Raw genomic sequence first — 19,882 nt, 5'->3', positions numbered from 1 at the left:
TCACTGCCGCGTGGAAGCCTTGAGCTCAGTGTTTACTGTTTCTGCCCTCTGAATATGAAGGCTCTGCTGGTGGCAGGAAAGTGCTGGTGGCAGGTGAGGGAGTGCGTGTGCTGAGTAATGGCAGGGAGGACTGACGGGGTGTTTGTGCTGTCGACTGTTTTTTTCCATTCTGCAACAACAAATGAGGCTCGGAGAGACAAAAAACAACGAGAGAGGACATGCCTGAGTGGCGGCGAGCACTTATGTAAGCATAAATGTGCGTGCTGTAGTCCGTGCATGTTTACAGTTGTGTGAAATTTAAAGTGGTCTGTGTATGCTTACACACGAGTGTGAGCGTGAATGATTACAGCTGACGATCAAAGCTTCTCAGCCCTTGTCACTGAGAGAGACAGGGCTGTGAACCTGAGATGATTAGAGGCCACGGGAAAACTTAACGAGCTGTCTACAGCCCGGCTGAACGCCCCCATGCTGCGTGCCATCCAAGGCGCCACAACAAGGTATGCGGGTGATGCCTCTCATTTACACAGATACAAACACAGATTGAGAGCAGCTATTAATCTCCAGCAGGTCCTCCAGACCATTCACATTGTAGGGGGCTGGGTTAATTTCCTGTTCTGGTCTTTTCGAGGTCAAATTTAAAAGGATCCAGTCCCACATAGAAGGTAAATGAACACCTGAGGGCTGGGCTTAATTTGATATAAAATATTAATCCTTAAAGGCCCCTCCTCATCTTCTTTTTTCATTACTAAACATCCACTCTTGTAAGGAGATTTATAATTGCTCCAGGGAAGCGACCTAAGAGTATTTTTGGGTCTGGCTCAACAGAGGACTTTATTGATTCATTCATTTCATACTAGTTGGATTTTTTTTTATGGGACAGGAGGATTTACTGTGCGAGCTCGGTCAAACACAAGAAATGAATTAAGGCTGCTGAGTGAAAATGCAGAAACTGTGAACTGCAGGAGAACTTTTAACATCTTTCATTAACATATTATTTAATATAAAATGTTTTAATTCTGTTCTGTTTGGTTATAAAAGACAACTGTAGCAAAGTAGAAACGGTTATCCAACATGCAAAAAAGACAAAAAAACTCAACTCATTAGACAACAAATCGAGAATCTGTAAACAAGAAATGGAAATCTGAATAATTTAAACTACTGATGTCAAACTCATTCTACATTGTGGGCCACTTACAGCCCACTTTGATGTTTGGGCAAGCTTTTGGCAATGGTGGGAAGGAAAAACTCCAGCAGAACAAGGTTAGGGAGGGGCAGCCATCTGCCACCACCGGTTGGAGTCAGAGGAGGATTGATAAATGATAAATAATATGTAAAGTTACAGAAAAGGTTTGTGGTAGTTCATTTCTCAGACTCACTTGTAATTACTTGTATAAATTTCAAATGCAAAGTTGTCATTAATCGGTAGAAAATCTTCTTGTACTTTAGTGTATTATGGATGTAAGTGGGGGGTTGTGGTATTTAATAATCAGAAAAGCTGTAAAACTCATGAAAATACAGTTAAAAGGTCAAAATCTACGCACTCCTTCACATTTGCCAGGCTGATTCTGGCCCCAGGTGTTTTGTTTGACACCCCTGATTTAACCATTAGGGTTAAGTTATGTCGTTATGAGAGAAGCACCTGGTTATGAAATCAAATTCCATTGAGATGTAACAGAAAACTGGCTGTTTCTTATGTTTCCATCGATCTATTTTCATCTCCTTTTCTATATCTGGGTTGCAGGGGAGCGTATGACAGCTGCCATGGGACACAGGTGGGATACAGCCCGGGCAAGTAACCAATCTATGATGGGGCTAACACAGAAAGACAGGCAGCTGCTCAAGCTCACATTCACACCTCCAACCAATTTAGAATTGCCAATTAATCTAACCTGAACCCACTGACCGGATTCGAATCCAGGACCTTCTTGTCATGAGAAGACATTAATACTGTAACTTTCCAGCACACTTGTTTTTTGCATCTTCCACAGCAAAAATACATGCTCACTTCCCCCATTTAACTTCCCCCATAATTACGACTCTTAGATAACCTGCTAAGGATGCCAGCATCTGACAGGAAAGCCTCTGTAAGGACGGTAGCAGTAATGCTACAAGGCGAGGAAGTGCCTAAATAACAGTGACATACCAGTGCAATTACTGGGCATCTCCAAGACTGAAACAATGGCATCTTCAGGCACTTACTGGCCGTTAAACACCAGTGAAGCATGCCAGACGTTGCTTCTAACCTAAAGCAATTGAAAGCATGGTTCACTTACCTGCTGTTTTCTTTTATTGCCTAATCTGTGCATATGCAGTAAAACAGGCTTTACTTTTAAAGCCTTGATGCTTGGCTTTTGACTTATTGTGCTAGCCTTCTAAAGCAAAAAAAGAAAAAGAAGCTGTGATAAAAATAAGATGTGGTCCTTGGATCGTTGCTCACCTCTATCTGGGAGCTGTTGTCTGCTTCCTCTGCTGAAACCAGGCCTGGGAAGCCTTCAGGCTCCTCCTGTTCACGCTCCTGGTCCTGCTCCTGACTGGCTCTGTTACTGTCCATGTTACGAGACTTTGGGGGGAGCCATCTCCTCCACCGGTGACTGTAGAGCTTCACGTCAACAGCTGTATCCTCATCTCTCGCCTGCTCCTGCACGTATGAGTATGGGACCCCTAAGGAGACAGAACAGGAAAGTGTGAGTAATAAACAACACTGGTAGATAGATGTATGATAACCCACCAGAAATAAGCTTTGATTGATATGCTAGTGAACCTAAACCATTAAACCCTCTCACAGTCAAATTAAAAGGTAAAATCTGTTGCTGTGTAATAAAAACTGTCAGTTTTCAGGGCTAGGATAATCACATACCACCAAAATATTTTTACTTTCAATAAGCCGACAGTCAAATTACAGACGTGGGGACTGTTCAAGCCATTAATCTAATAAGTAACGGTGTCAGTTGACTTTTCTCATTTCTCCATCTGCCTGAAACACATGCACATGAGGAATGATTCAGCAGCCTTCACACAGACCAGTGGGCCACAGTCACAGCTAATCATCCCGGTTCCTTCGGTCTGAAACGAGACGCCGGTGACAGGTGAGAAATGGCACCGAGTTACTGTAAACACCGACTTGATTATCTGAGCCAGAGACAGATGGATTGGAGATACAATCTGCTGCGTCACTATAAGAAATCTACTTTCCCTTATTCCATCCTTCTTCTTTTAGAGAGACATAATGAAGCGCTTTGCTGATTTGAATCGCTGCCTTAATTCAACAGGAGCTAACTGTGCAGTTTGTATTTTATATAGATAAACAACTACTTCTCATTTAGATGGAAAAGCCTCAGTGTGGTGTGAACAGATGTCTGCAAAGATGCATTTTAAAAAATTGGTTATAGTTTAAAGGTTCACTGTGGAGTTTTTAACCTCTATTAGAGGTGCAGAGGTGCCTTTATGGACAAGGTCCTGTATGTCTCGAGGATGTACCTACAATCTCAGCATGACACTTACTGACAGGTAACACTAACATGCAAAGATGTGCAAAAATGGGTAACAGAGAGAGAAGTAGAAGAAGACCACCTGACAGTAGAGGATGTTGTGTATAAATCTATAAATCAGACAGACATAAATATTTTTGTGTTTTTCACATTCAGACACTGCAATGCGCAGATTCACACTACTCTGCTTTTACACGTATTTCTGCTCACACCAGTTAATCCATGCTCCTTACACTCAGGTTGTTCTGACTGATTGCAAAACTTCTTCTCCTGAATTTCTGCTCTTGCTTTTTTTTTTTCAAGTGAAAGTTAGCAACTCATAGTGTGGATACAGCACGCAAATGCAATGTTAAGTCCCGAGTTTGAGTCTTGGCTGGACAAAACATATTTTTCCCCACGTTTCTGTCTAAAATGCGGAGACTGCAAACCTCCACCTTGGAATTCTTTGAAAACAGAAAATATTAATTAAAATCTTTTTGTCTGACACTTTGCAATTCACTTCTTCTTTTTGGAGCATCCCTCAACGACAGGTACTCAAACTGTAATTGACTTCATCCACTCTGCACTATGCTTGAGGACTCTTAATATTTTGTCCCTGCATGGCTTTTAGAGTAAAAAAAACCTGTTATTAAAAATGTAAGTGGACTGGTTCTTATATAGCACTTTTCTGCCTCATTTATTCACATTCATACAGGTACTGTCTTCTATTTTAATAGAATTATATTTTAAACTAACATTGTTCTACAATCATAGAACAACGGGGTTCACTATCTTGCCCAAAGAGACTTTGGCACACAGGCTGGCACAGCAACCACCTCCTATTTTGGTCTTCTTTCCTTTGTAACTGTATCCTTTGTAACCCCACCCAGTATTTGATTTTCCCCACCTATGTCTCATTTCCAATAAGCCATCAGTGTGTTTATGTAGTCCGGTTTCCCCCCTCACAGTTAGTCATTTTGTTGTCTGTCAGTCCACTGTTGGTGCCTCTCTCTGTGGGGTCTTGTTTTGTTTTATTCCTCGGATGGGGTCCTTAAAGGTCTGTCGTTTTTTTGTCTTCGTGTGCTGCACAGGGGTCATCTCAGAAGCAATTGAAAGGACATTACTAAGTACTATCAGGGATATGCAAAAAAAATCCTGCATTTGTATTTTACTTAATAATCCTGACTATGCATTGCAAGACACGCAGGTTTTAACGGACAACTGAATTTCAGGGACAATGATAACAGGCAGAACATTAGATGCAGAGTTTTGAGTAAGAGAAGAGTGAAAACGTGCACGTAGACAGAGAATATTAGAGAGTGAAGCATCATAATAGGTTAACATAATATTCTCTCAGTTTGAAAAACGGTAATATACTCCAATTATATTCTAATAGGCTTGTTGTTGTGCCTTTAGGTACAATGTTCAAACTGTTTCTTTCAGGTTGGTATAAAACTAGAATACCTTGAGCACTTTTATAAGGTCAGCAGCTGCTTCTGAGTTCCAAGCTTTTATGAGCGTATGGTTTTATAAACATACTGTAACATTATGGCTTGCCTATACCTATTTTTTCCCTTACTTTCCATAGTAGAGCAGTAGACGTGAGTAACAGTAAAACCTGACAAAGAATGCTTGTTCTCCACTTGTTTACAAGTGTTTCTCTGCTTCAGATGCATCACAGAAGGCAGAGGACGTCTGTTCATCTGTTGGTCCTGTTATAACTTAAGGCTTGTTTGCCTTCAGACTTATAAGCTCCTGCCCCTCCCCCTGGTGACCTGACTAGGATTGGGCTATTAATATAAATTTGTAACAAACTTAATTTTCGTAGCACTCATCCAGACACAAAGTTTATAAAATGTTTGCATGCTGTTGGAGCTCATGGCAGATTTTTTTGGTTTTGGAACAAGGGGAACTGCTGATTCCTCTACTCTTAGTCTATGTTGCTTCTCTTTAATGAGACAGAGGTCACTGGGTTTAACTAGTAAGGGGCATTTTTCACTTTTTCCCCTCCGTCTCTTCTCTAACGCTCGCATTTCATTCTCGCTGCCGTCCCTCCTCCCTGCTCCTCCCTCGGGGCCCCCCGACCAGTGTCTCTCCGGAGGGGAGAAGAGAGGCAGCGAGAGCAAGTGGAGAAGCTTAAGATGCTAATTCGCTCAAAGAGGAGGCTGACAGATTCACTTTATAATGAACGTTGGCAAAGGCAAAAAGCAAAGAGACCAATCTGCTCTTATGGGGGTGGGGTGTGGATGCACATGGGAAGAATTTATTGTGGCCAGAGGAAGAGTATGAAATGGGTCTGGGATGACTGCCTCACAATTTGCACATAACTGTTTTAGGAGAATAATAAAAAGTCACCTTCAGTCTCTGAAGTTAAAGACCACAAACCGAGCCAGGAATCCTGGTGTATGATCCGGGACCCAGACATAAATTTTTACTTCCATATTAAGAAAAATAACAACTTTGGGATTTGGAAAACATTTATAAGATGCTTTTATCACTGAGCTGTGATATAACTGTGACTTTCAATGTCATATAATTGCATAAAATCCGTTCATATAATTCCAGATATAAAGTAGGAGCCCTAATGGCAGTAAGCCAAAACTCCCAAAACTATCTTCCAGTGTGGATAATCTCACTCTTGTTTGGTCTCCGTGGCCACCTATTCACTCCCTGTCTCGTTCTCTGCATACCTCTAATACTTCCTGACACTCATCCTATCCCTAATAGTCATTAATCAGATCAAATCCATGTGGACAAAGCAGCCCAGGCTACATCCCGTCAACAGCAGTTAAATACGCTAATCCAAGAGGCACCTACGCATACCGTTCCACTGATGCATAAACATCTATTTCCCTTTAAAGGATCCTTAATATACGATGGAAAACTGGCAAAGAGTGGATGGCTTAAAGTACACATGAACACAGGGCCCTTGATAAATGGTTGCTCTTTTCCCAGCATGTCCCTCTGTGAGCCATGATGAGTCACCCATGCACCTGCATTTCCTCTTGTGAACACAGAAGTACTGTGATGCAGGGATGGCAGTATATCTGATTGTCCAGGGTCTTTTGTCAAGGATTTGGGAGGGCACTGAGGACAGACCACCGAGGGACACCTAAAATAAACCTCCCCAGGAGGACGGGGGCTTCTCCTTCTAACGAGGCTATTCCTCGGCTTTTGTAAGAAAGAAAATCTTACCCCTCTGCATTTCTTTCACTGCCTCTCAAAGCCACTGCATACCTTCACCCTGACTCTGTCGAGCACCCTTGTTGGCCCGGCTCACGCCTGTCAACATCCCTGATTCACAAACTGCTTTTGGTTACACCTAAAATCTTTCAAAGACACTGAGGCAGTAAAATCGCAGCATGAAGATTCTGTCTGCACCCTTTCTTTCATTCAGTTTCTGCTTGTTTTACTGTTTTCTTGTTTTCTCTTGGTTCCCACCTGACGCCGGGGTGCCCAAAGGAGACTTACAAACTTGACAAGTAGACGATTTGGAATGCTTCACTGCGTTTGTGCATAATTTCAGCGAGAAAGGTAGAAAAAGTCACATCCACAAACGATTCCTTAGGCTTTATATCTCTTGGTGTCAGAGTGCTTAATTTAGTGCCCACTGAAAGCTGCTTTATCAGTGTACCCGCAGACCCTGCCAAGCACTTTGGAAGACCTTCAGTATTTTGTGCTGGAACTGTGCTGACTCACATCAGCTCGCCAGGGTCCACATGGATTAAGTTGATGTAACTATTGCAGAAGCTTCCAACTTTCTGCAACTATAACTATCTTTGAAATAGAAAAAAAGTAAGGATCTGCTGTTGACACAGCAAAAAACTAATTCTCACAAAGAACAGACAATGCGATCAAAATTTTTCTGCACTGGGAAGCAAAACAATGCAATTTTTCCTCCATTCACTTTCACTTTGTTTCGTCATTAGCAACAGCTGATTAGGGACATCTGTCAGAAGAAGTACTTTTACCCACGTATGCAAAAATCTTATCATGCAAGCAAATACCGATCTAGTCCATCAAAATGCAGAAGAAGAAGAAACACAGTGGAAAAAGCTTTTGGAGGTCAGTTTACAATATGTTACTTTTCTGCTTACACCTCAGAACAATAGAAGGATTTGACGTAACTGACTTTCAAGAACTTTCATGACTGTTTATTAACCTCCTGAAAATAATTAAACACTGTCTGAGTCACTGTGACAAGGTCAGAGAGTGAAGAAGCTAGTGAGCATGAGCACTGTCATATTTCATATTTCATAAAAAAAAAGACATCAAATTGCTTGGTTTGTATAATAAATGGCCCAAACTCCAAAGAAATTTAATTCAAATTGATATGAAGCAGAGAAAGCCTTTAAATGCAAACACGGTGCACTACACTATTATGCTGAAGCAGTGTGTGAAAAACTAAGTACACCCCTACTGCTTCCAAAGGAATTAAGAGGGTGAGCAGTAGCCAGGTGTTGCTAATCAAGCACACTTGATTACCTGATTGATTGATCATCAGCAAATGTGAGCACCTCTATAAAAGTTGAGGTTTTGTCAGTTTGCTGGTCAGGAGCATTCAGGTGTGATCTTAATGTAGCAATTGTTGCTTTCCATCAATCTGGGAAAAGTTGTAACGCCATTTCCGAACAATTTGACGTCCATCATTCTACAGTGAGAAGATTATTCAAGTGGAAAACAATCAAGGAAGATCTCATTATTCCCAGAAGTGGATGTCAGAGTGTTAACTGCTCAGAGAAACTGTAAAAAACCCAAGACTTACATCGGGCCTCAGTTAACATAATACAAGATAAAGCTTATAACAATACAATTAGTAAAAGACTTAATAAGTATGTCTTTTTTTGGAAGGGCCAGGAGAAAGCCTCTTCTCTCTAACTAAAAAAGGCAGCACTTGTGTGTTTAAGCTGAGCTACGTCCACACAGGAAGTGATTCACTCGTCGTGCATCACTTTGAAGCTGATAGCTGGTTGCTTGCAGAGATTCCAGGCTCCAGTTGCCTAGGTAACCCTCTGATGCATTTACTACTGGTCATTTGTCAATCGACAGTATCCTGTGTTCTCACTGTTAGTCGCTTCAATTGCTTGAAGTTGAGAAATGTTTATCTTGGGTCACGTCCACTTTGAATATCCAGCGAAGTGGTGATGCAAAATGGACGTAGTCACTTAGTCCTCATATATCAGTCACTTTCTATGGTCTCCACGGTCACCATATCTCATCCAGTGTAGTTGCAGCTTTTAGGCTGAAGTTTGCAAAGTTGCATCTGAACAAATCACAAGACGTCTGGAACAATGTGCTTTGGACAGATGAGCCCAAACCCAACATATCAGGACAAACACCTCATACCAGGCCATCTACATGACGGTACAGCTTGGATGTACATAGTTTTTCACACAATGCACCTGTATTTCAGCTTAGTTTTTGCTGAATAAATAATGACACAGCGTAATATGGCACATGTTGTTGTTCATCTGAAGTTGTATTTACCCAATTTTAACACCTACTAAGGACCAGATTGATTTTTTTTATTCTATCATGACAGGAAAAACCTTAGAGGGTATAATTTCTTTTTACTATCACTGCACACTGCTGCGCATAAATTCCAGGCATACAACTCTCAGTAATTATTATGCAGAGCAAAGTGTGCTTTGTTGACCTGTGGTGTCTCAGATTTTACGCATCCCCTCTTAAAAACGCAACCTGTCATTAAGCAAACACATAAAGTCGTAAAGCTGACGGCAAGAGAAAGTTAAACGGCAGGTAGAGGGAGAGGCAGCACCAGAAAAACAGATCCAGTTTCACAGAGCTCCTAGAACGCAATCCGAATATCGTACGCCGAAATCTGAGATAATCGGAGCGTGAGACAAGTCAGGACATGAATTAAAATAGTGCAGCAGATGAACAAAAGAACAAAATCGGTTTCTTCTTACGGAAAAGCCTCTAAAATAAATTCATAAGCCAGTTTTCTAAAAGGATTTCTGATGTCTTTCCCCCTGGAGAGGAATATCAAGTTGGCGTCCTGCCTGTCATGAACGCTTCGTTTCACCGCAGATTTGTTTGGCCGACAATTAGTCACATCTTTCCAAGTCAGGGCACTGCAGCACAAACATCCCCCGAGGTTCAGATTAGGTCCGCCGATAAAAAACGATTGTTTTTCTTGAAACATAATAACCAGCTTGTTGAAGATATCACATTGTAACTATTACACTGAAATTTTGATGTCTCACTTCAGCAATTAGTTAGAGCCCGTGACCCCTTTTAAAGAGAAAGAGTGCAAAGATACGCTTCAGAATTTGAATCAAAATGCTAAAGGACACACTCACATCATATAAACTTGTTCTGACTTTTGCTGATATGCTTGTTGTGCAGGACAAAATGAACTTTATCAGAATGGCTCCCGGCATCACCGGCACCAGGAAACGAGCATGTTGTGAGCGAGCCCTCCTTTATGCCGCCCAAAATGAGAAAGCAGGCAGGGGGGCTATAAATAAAAGCCCATTTTTGAACTCTGAACGTGTTAATTACAATCTGCAGAGAAAGGAGGTGGAGGGAATGAATTAGAAGGTGACTAATATTGCATTCACACTGCCTGGGGAAACACAGCGTCCGTGAAGAGGACAGGTGTCAGGACTGCGTGTTAGAAGAAGGAATGAAGCCAAAGGGAAAGAAAATGAGGCGGAATTAGGAGGCAGTTCTGCTTCGGGTCCAGTGATTTTTAATCAAGGCTTTAACCTTGAGGAACATAACAGGTTTTTGTTGTTTTTTTACTATGGCTTTGTGGTGAGCTGCTAATTTTCTTTCTGAGTAAAAACAGTGGACACAAAATCCCAAGCAGGCTAAACCACAAAGCACCCAGAAACATGCCTGAGCACACTGTGTCAAACCCCAAAACACAGGGTTTAAAGTGCTGGAGTCAACCATCATGGAGTCTGCTCTCACTGCCGCGGCTTTCTTTATGTAATTGTTGGTTGTCTTGGCTCTGGCATTGGTCAGTGTACACAAAAATGCTTTGGCAAAGAGACAGACAGGCAGGCATGGCAGGCAGGCAGCACGATCACACAGACCGGAGCGCTTCCTGAGTGATACAAGCGTTAAGGAATTCAGGATTCCAGTCAGGCACAGTTTCTGTCTCATATTCCAGGAGATTGAGTGATAGACTGCAGGACGATGAAGCGCTGCTGTTGGCCCTCATTCCACTTTGCGAATGAGTAGTACTGCTCAGGAGCCTCGAGGCCTTCATTCACTCCACCATGAGAGAAGCTGGGGCTGGCGGGCGATGCATCACTGGACACTGGACGTCCCGCAACAGATTATTTCTGCTCCCTCCAGCGCGAGCTATTACCTGTGGTAATACAACTGTATCCTTACAGGTCAACCGGCTCAAATCCCCACCGAGAGAAAAAACCTGACCATCTCTCACTCTGCCTAAATCTCTGCATGAAAATGCTAAAGAAGTCCTTTCACTCTTCCCACAGTCCTCGAGTACCTGCCTAACATAGCCTAAAATTGGAAATGCTCACATCAGTACTGGTGAATAGGCAGAACCAAACGCTTTCATTCACAAACAATGGGACTCACACGCTCTTCAGCTGCGTTTCTAAGGGACACGAACACGTCAACAAATCTAACATCTGGGACGAACTCAACACTATAATCACTCATTTTGTCCACTTATCCTCAGACCACTCGGCCTCCCCAATCTTCTTCCGAGAGCTGATCTCTCAGGCGCTTTAGCCTCAGAGAGGGTTTCAGGTCACGAACTCGCTGACTCATTCCTGTCTTGTATATTTTAGGCCAGCTACACATCTGCTAACAGAGTGCGGAAAAATGAGTTCAACATTTCTCACAGAGAGCATACAGTTTGGGTTCAACTGTCTGCTCTCTGTCACTGCAGTTTCAATAAAGTTTAACAACTCAATCAAATACTGCCACAAAGTGAGGTCCTTTACAATTTTCACAGCAAACTCTATGACATGTTACAGCAGCAAGAGCGTTGGACCTTTAGGGTATAACTACGAGCCAGAAGTTCAGGTTTCAGTCTAAATAGAGAAGATGCATGCTGTTCAGACCTTTTGCTTGTGAAGACCAGCCAATGAGAAGAAAGTTGGCTTAAAGGTACAAAGGTAAAGAATAAAAACAAGCACAATAATTCTCCTTTAACACCAATTTTGAAGATGCTCTATCACTTTATTGCTGTACGCTGTTATTAGTTTCCTATTAACAATGACTGAAACCAGCACCGTATAACAGAAACAGCTAAACTGATTTCAGTCAATCTTATTAAGTTGACCTGCACCTCTCCTGATTAGATCACTGAGTGTAATCAGCTGCTGAAGTGCTTCAGTTAGACACTAAAAATAAATCTAATTTACATAAATCAATAATCGGAATAATCATTGATTTTTATTGGCTGACTAACAGCTGATCAGTAGAGTCAGTTTGACACTGGATGACAGAAGGTCAGAGATGCTCAGATTCAATTGGGAGTCATTTCTGCAAAATGGGAGGTGGCCAGCGAGCAGTTAATAAGCAACTAGAGTTACTGTATATGTTTGATGGTGGCAAAAGCCACAGGAAACAGAGACCAAATAATCTCCACAGTGTGAACATTTTTCAATAATTAGAGACATTTTTCTCTGTTCCAAACTCATCCCAGCCTTTGCGTATGTTTTTATAGGTTAATCTTTCACTTTTTCCCCTCCAAAAGCCAGCCTTATTGTCATACAGTAAAATGTTTTCTGCCAAAGGAGAAGCTTTAGATCTAAATTGGATAAGCTTGCTTTCCAAAAGGTCGCAGAGCAGCTGTTTGCAGAAATGGTCTGAAAAGCATATACTTTGTTATATTAAAGATAACTGCATTCATAGACCAAATGATTGCGTGATTGAGGAATTAATCGGCATAATCATTGGCTGCAGTCCTGTGCACCTGGAGGTGTGATTCATTTATAAATGCAGACAGCCGTTCGTGGAAAACAGAACATACTGTACAAGTTGTCATAGCAGTGAAGCTAAGGCAAAATGATTGTCTGCTATTCTTATCTCATCGCAGCATTTTTGTCAGGAGTTTACAAGCTGTCCACAATGCTCTGCTCTTTTTCTTTATATTACCTGGAAGAAAACAAGCTCCTGTAACAAAAACAGGCTCTTCTTTTGTCCATCTTATGATCCGGACTGTTATCTGATTCACTTAAATCGCTCAGTGCCAAATCTGTTTTCATCTTCCTGTATAGCACCGCCACACTAATATTGAGGGCTGCCTTGGCAGTGTTGTGAGTTATGATCATTTTAACCATATTGATTAACACAGGCACTTCAGGCTAATTGAGCACTGTAAACTCTGAAAGCCATTGATCTGAAAGGTCACCCAGAGACAATGTGCACGTGCTGGAAATATCAGGCCCGGTGGTGGGTGGCACCCTTTTAACTGAAGATTGATTCTCTTTAGCGTGGAAAAGGTTCTGAGAGTGTTTAGATGTGTATGTGTTGATGTGTCTGTCTGCAGGTGGAGACTGATTTAGTGCCAGTATGGGTGTATTAACTGTGCTTTTTTCCTCCCACTTTCTCTCTGAGCTGGAGACTTCAGGCAAGCCCAGACAGGGGCCCTAGGGCCTGTCCTCATCCTTCCTGCTAATCCATCAGCATCACCAAGCCTCTCACCCGTCCACCCTGCCAAACCTCTCCACACTCCAATGTTCTCTGGGCTGAGTGCTGTGTAAACACATGCAGAGGGGTCCAACTCTCCCAGCGGACCTGTTATTTCCCACAGTTAAAAAAGCCCAGCTGTCTAAGGAGGAGTGTGAGGGGAGGGCAAGAATATCATATTTTAAAATACCAGACAGGCTGATATTCACCAACTGTAACGTAACAGATATATTTGCAAAAAGAAAATCTTCTGCATGACAGAAAGTCACTGGCACAAAATAGTGTGGACCTGTTTTAACCCTCTGAATTCATCATATGTCACTAATCCTACAGTAACATACACTCTGGGAGTGTAGCACCAACCATTGCTAACAAATGCTTTGCAGTATCAAACTAAAAAAAATACCTGAATCCCAAATATCTACTGAGATGATCTAAAGTCACTAAATGTGTTTAAGAGCATTTTTTCTTTTGATTGTATTATTTTAGATGGTTTAATAGCATCGTTACCACATCATAAAATATCTAAAAAGCTTCTGTGTTACTTAAAGTAAGATGTGTCCACAACCCACACAACATAAACACAGTTTTTTCTTTAACTTTAATCTATTTTAGTGGTGTAGAACTTGCATAAAAGTGTCAATAAAATCCAGATAACTGCGCTGTAACGATTTAAAACTGGTATATAATTTGAACTTTTGACACAAGTCGAAAGGGAGACTCACCAAAAACCTTCTTTTGATTACGTTGCCTGCAGTTTGCATGGAAGAAGGAGACCTGTCTACAAACACTGGCTAACTGCTAAACACAGTCCAGTAAAACCAGAATCTGAGAATGTTCACCTTCAAAGTAAAAGTTGTACCTCACAGCTGAAGCCAACACGTTTTAAAAGGTAAACGGTCTCCTCTGTTTCACAATTTAATTTCACTGCCACTCAGAGAGCAGTTGGCAAGTGTTTGCAGACAAATTGGTATCTTCCATGCAAACATCCTGCTTGTGACTGAAGTAATCAAAAGCACCACAAAGCTCTATGCAACCGATTTCACCTAGTGACCGACAGCAGCCGTTCACCAACCAGGAATATAAACGTTTCCCTATCGAGTGGCAAATGTTCTTTAATCAGCCCTCCTAGTTCTGTGTGACTAAACCAGATTTCCAACACAGGTGTCACTGTTAAATTTAGGTCGATCTAAACAGGGGCATAATTTCCAGGAGGGTTAGGGGGGTTATGACCCCCCACAAAAATCAGATCCAACCAATATATCCCCTCCCCCAATAAAATTATGAATTATCTTGCATAAATAGGCTTTTGATTTTCTGTACTCATTTCAGGTTTAACCATCTGGGAATTTACCCAGATTTATTTATATATTTAGACAGAGATCTTGACCCCCCCAGCGTTCAGCACAAAGTTACGCAGATGATCAAAAAAACATTTAAATTGTGAGTATTTTTGCTCTAATGAACACCTGGACATGAATTAATTTTGTAAAAAAAAACAGTTTCCTTTTTTTTAATAGTTTAATATTTTCTTTTCTATGTTTATTAGCAGCATTTTTCATCAGTGTGCTTTGTTGTTGACTAAAGTGTCCCACATTTTATGTAAAAAACGGTTAAAATATATATATGTACACATCGACATTTACGGCTAGAAACGAAAAAGGGCTAAAAAAATCTTAAAAAATATTGAAGTTATGTGATTTACAGTACTCTCTGAGTACAGTGTCTAATCCTTCATGAAGACAAATTCAACCAACAACACGTACTGTGGTTGTCACAGCCAGTTTTCCGGCCCTGGAAGCAGCCCTCATAGCCACTTCTGAAACTCCTTATAATCAAGCCAATTTGCTGAAGCCATAAATACTCAAAATGTGAGTAACAGAAAACCAATTAAACAAAAACATGCATTACACATGTTTTTCTCTGAGATAATTTCCCTGTGAGCCATTGTAAACATATACCCAAGATTTTTTTTTTTATGTTCTACAAAAATATGTGGAAAAACATATAACAAACTTCTTTATAACTTGCCAAATCCCATAATATCCTCCCACCAACGGCCTCCAGGCACCCACACCCACAAGCTAGCAAACAACAAAAAGAATGAATACACCGAAAATCCACAGCATCCCGCAGAAGCACACCAGGAAACATATATTTTCAGGCTCTTTTCTCCCGCAGTACATACTGAGCAGAGACAAAAAGAAACAGAGGACCTCCAGTCTTATCGCTGCCAAACCCATCCCGGCATACATTTCATACATCTGTTGACAAACTGGGAGCCACATCCAAGTCGCAGACTGTAATTGCCTCTGCCTCTTGCCATTCAGGAGTGGCAACTTCAGCCACTCACAGGAAATCAATATTAAATATTGTTTACAACACAACATCCTCGCAGAAAATGAGACCTACGCAGCGGCATGTCGCAGAGCAGATGGCTGATTCCCTCCAAAAATCCCATCATAAGTGAGGATTTAGTGGATGTGGCATGTGACTTCCAATCAATCAGAGCTCAACAATGGCAAATATTTGCAATGCATTTGCATTATACTGCTTTCTTTTTTTTTTACCTAATGTGTAAATTTTTAATTATGCAGATTTAGCTGAGGAAATATTGAATCTGAGCTCTGCGTCATTTCTTTTCTGACAGGACAATGAAGGCTCAAAGGTTTCTCTCCTTTTCAAACCATGCAAGCTTAATTAAACTCATTAATTCTGTAATTCATTAGTTTTCCCATTTATTTCACTTCATTCTTTCTGGTGATTGTATGTCACTGAAATGACAAGTGCAAAAAAAATTATCAGCTGTCTCGAACAATCGAATAAGGCCTGCAAATGTTTAATTTCTCTGGGCAAGACGTCAGAGATGATTTCCTGAGGAAATGTGCTCTTCACTTGGATTTTAATTGGTTTCCTGGTGAAAAACTGTCAAGCTGTCTCATTTTGTTCTGCAGCTTTTCGGGAATATTAGCAAAGACAAGGTCTTGGGTTATCACTCCCAGATGCAAACCCCAGACAGCTGTGTGTGCAGCTGCAGGTTGTTAACATGTATGAGTGTTTGGGTCAGCAGTGCTTTCCACAAGAAAGTGCCAGCTAGGGTGGAAGAAGAAGCCAAATTTTGGCCCCATATTTGGTGGCCTATAGCACACGCCGATGCCTGTACTGTGCACACTGATCCCAGTTATGTAATTTTTAGCCTGCATGATGTCTGGCTCCAAAAGTACTAACTGTTTGGCAATTAGCACAGTATTACTACACTCTTGTCCCAGAATGCTTTGCAAAAGTAGTGCACAACCAATTATGATTCAGCTGATGGGCTTTCGCTGTGCCACTCCCAGCGAAACGAGTCCTGGGTGACACAGGGCTTCGTGCTCCTGCTTGCCTCCTGCTCCTCGTTCTCACGGGACAGACGCTCATTATGTTCACCTCAGCAGCCTTGATGCTGTCCTGTCATACTGCTGCACGTTCTGACATGCATGTTTGTGGTAAAAAGTCCAACTGGTGTTAATGGAGGATGAAATTAGCCGACTAAGATGCTGCTGCCTGTGTCTGGGGTTTGCCCCATCGATCCTTCAAACATGCCTATCGATCCAATCCAAACATATCTGTGACCCCTGCAGAGGACACATGACTAATTGTTCACTTCAGGTTCTGTTGGTGCCGTTTTTGCTCGTACAGCTCAGCGTGGCTGCACAGGGTCTTTAATAGAAACAGACAGTTCAGTGGCCTTTGACAAAAAAGAGCCTGGAAGTGTCTGGGTTTGAATACAAATTGGATGCACTTGTTCTCGAATATCTTCCAGCTTTCTCTCTTGTTTGTCCCTTGTAGTCTTACACAGCGAGCGAGGATGACGGTTAGTTCGCTGCCTCTGAGGTGATGATGAAGAGGGGAGGAGGCGTAAGAACGGCTGTGTTACTTGGGTAAAGAGATGGATGTACCTTGGCAATCTCAACCCACACTTGCACACCCTCACAATTTCCCCCAGGAGAACAACGAACGATGCCTTTGTTTTGGCTCACAGTCAGCGAGAGAGGCTCCTAATCAGTCAGTGAGAGATTCATATTCACACCTATTTGGGCCCCGGGCTCTCTCGATTTAGAGATGAAAGCTATGCACTGTTGGCTTATTTGTAAGAGTAGAGTGTGATTCTCGAGTCCAGGGAAGGAAAAACAATGTTGTTTAGCAGATGCTTCTATTTTTCCACAAAGTTTAAACCAATATGTGAGATAAATCTATATTCCTAAAAGAAAACAATGCATAACTTGTAAAATGTTCATTTTGGTCCTGTGGGTTTGACCGGTATGACTTCAGCTGTGCAGGACGTTTGTAAAAATATATATATAATATATATAGTGTTTGTAGTAACTGCACTGTAAGAGAGTTGTATTTTGGTTGCTGTAGCTTGACATTTTATGGGAAAGCTAAACCCTGAATCCACTCTGGCTGAAAATCTCCCCACTTTGGGACTTTGAAGTGCGACAAGTATGCTTCACCCCCCCACACTTAGTATGCTATGCCTCTGGGCACACTGCCATCAGCAGTGGGGCCCAAGCCTCTCCTGGCTTCACTGATCAAACTTCAGGACCCCCCCGGCACTGACAGAGCCTTGGATAGCTTCTCCATCTTTGGAGAAAAAAGCATTCACACCCTTTCAGTGTAAAAGTACCAAAATAGTAATGTGGAAATCCTTAATTGGAACTAAAAACCTTGCACTTCATTTGCAAGAGAATTAAAAACCAAATTGTCTCATATGAATGAGCTAGAGTCATAGCAGCTGTTTTCTAGTCCTCCTTCCTGCTTTTCCTCTCTCACACGCTCACACCGTACCTGTCTGCAGCAGCTGCGTTGCTTTCATCTGTATTTTATGTGTCTAACCTTTTCATATTTCTCCCGTACAGGTTTATTTTCCTTTGTAAAGTCATCCACTCTGCTGCCAATACGCTGTATCGGTACAGATGAGACACTGAATATGAAACATTAATGTGGACACTGGAAGTTGGAGGAGGGTCGTTTTTTAAGTAAACTTGAGCGTTTTTTGGACGCTTTCAATAACTCCAGTGTTATTGACTTTGTCACTGTGGCCTGATGATGAGGACAGTGAGTATATTTCAAAACTAGAAGCCCAGGTTGTTTAGTTTGGCCTCACAGTTATGGAGCTGGTTCTCTAAACAGAGTACTCAAGTAAATGTACTCTCCACGGGTGCTTTTCCCAAAACTTGTGCTGCTGCACCAAGGCCATATTCAGAGGCAAATGCTTATAGAGAAACAACAAGAAGGGGTACAACATGAATAAAACATGAAAATCTCCCTGCAGTGGTAACCTGAAAGCTTTCAGCTTTTTCCAAACACATCAGATGGAATATGGACAGCTTTGCTCTGACACAGGTGAGAAACCCAAATTCTGCTTTCTGCTTTTAAGGATTTCATGTCAAGAAATGGTGGAAAAGCAGATCCTGAAGACAAACAATGTCAAAAGGGGTTCTTAAAAGTGGCCGAAGTTCAATGGGATGATGCGAGGTTATGATGAAGGCGGGGAAACAGCGGGAGTGGAGCTGTCAGAGCCACAGTGCAGCAGGGGGAAAGGCCCTGAGGGGGCTGGAAGGTGGGCTGAGTCACTCTGTTACACAGAAGCAGACACCATCCTGCAACTTCACACCACCTGTCTCGGAGGATTCAGCCACAGGAGCGAGACTGCCGGAGGCTTTACAGGCAGAAAACACAGGCTCCATTACTCAGAGACACATGGGGAGCCTGTGCAGCGTTCTTCCTGGCAGAGAGAGACAGACTCCTGATGCTGCCGTTCACGTTTTCTTAAAAAATTTGAGAGGCCAAATTTGTCAAGAGGAGGCGATTATTATAATGTTATGATGGCCATTTGAGCAGCGACTTTTAGCAATCCATCTATTTTTAAGACAGCCAAAGTATAGTTCTGCCCTTGCGTGCAAAGACAAAGTTTGTTGTTTGACAGGGAAAATAATTGCAGCATTAGCATATCATTACTGGCTGGCAGGAAGACAATGGATCAACAAGACTTCTCTTTGGTCCTGCTCCAAATGTACCCATAATACTTGGCAGATACCGAGATTATAACCCTTCGTCTAATTGATTTCTCATCATTCTTTCGCCGGGTTTCAGAGCCCAGTATTAAAAATAATTTAAAAAATATTGATCAAAGTGGAAAGATACCATTTGACTTCACAGGGAGGATTGGGTATGAATGCAGCTTCGAACTGTTACATCAGATTTCATCAAATTCAGAGGCAAAGAAAATCTAATAAAACCCACAGCGGGAGTGTAGCCACGCAGAAGCTAGATCTGGTGATTTGTCTCGGATGAGAACTCCTCTACTTGATATCCTGTAAAGAAGTGAGGCCAGGTAGGTTTTGTATAGACCTGTCCCACAGGACTAGCACTGTGTAAAACTGAGTAACGGACACTCCTGACTCATTTACAGACTATAAAGACAGCAGAGTGGTGTGTGGGCTGTGGTGAATCTACAGTTTATGAGCCTGTCACCTGGGAACTGGGTGACCGCCCAGAGACAGACCTGCAGAAACATGCCAGACACAGATGCCTCTCTTGATCTTGCAAAATGACCTTGACAAACAAGTTTGTCCTTGTTGCAAAATGTATTTGGAAAACCTGCACTTGGGCTCCTGTCAGCTGTTTCACGACTGACATTGAAACAAAGCAGCTATTTAATGCAAATGGGACGTCATTCAGACTCAAATGTAAGGTCGGGAAATGGCAAAATAGCAGGAAATCCCATGTTA

General features: G+C 41.9%; 1 protein-coding gene across 1 annotated transcript in view; it reads right to left on the bottom strand.

Annotated features, from left to right (window-relative positions):
- plxdc2 (plexin domain containing 2) overlaps positions 1–19,882 on the bottom strand; it is a 103,136-nt gene that overhangs the window by 58,543 nt on the left and 24,711 nt on the right. The window contains exon 2 of the mRNA XM_039617464.1: positions 2,438–2,661. Coding sequence (XP_039473398.1) covers positions 2,438–2,661 — 224 coding nt within the window. The remainder of the gene's footprint in view (positions 1–2,437; positions 2,662–19,882) is intronic.

The sequence above is a fragment of the Oreochromis aureus genome, linkage group 9 (genome assembly GCF_013358895.1).
Source record: "Oreochromis aureus strain Israel breed Guangdong linkage group 9, ZZ_aureus, whole genome shotgun sequence".
NCBI lineage: Eukaryota > Metazoa > Chordata > Actinopteri > Cichliformes > Cichlidae > Oreochromis > Oreochromis aureus.
Note: the sequence above shows the minus strand (reverse complement) of the source record. Positions and strands in the feature narration are given on the sequence as shown.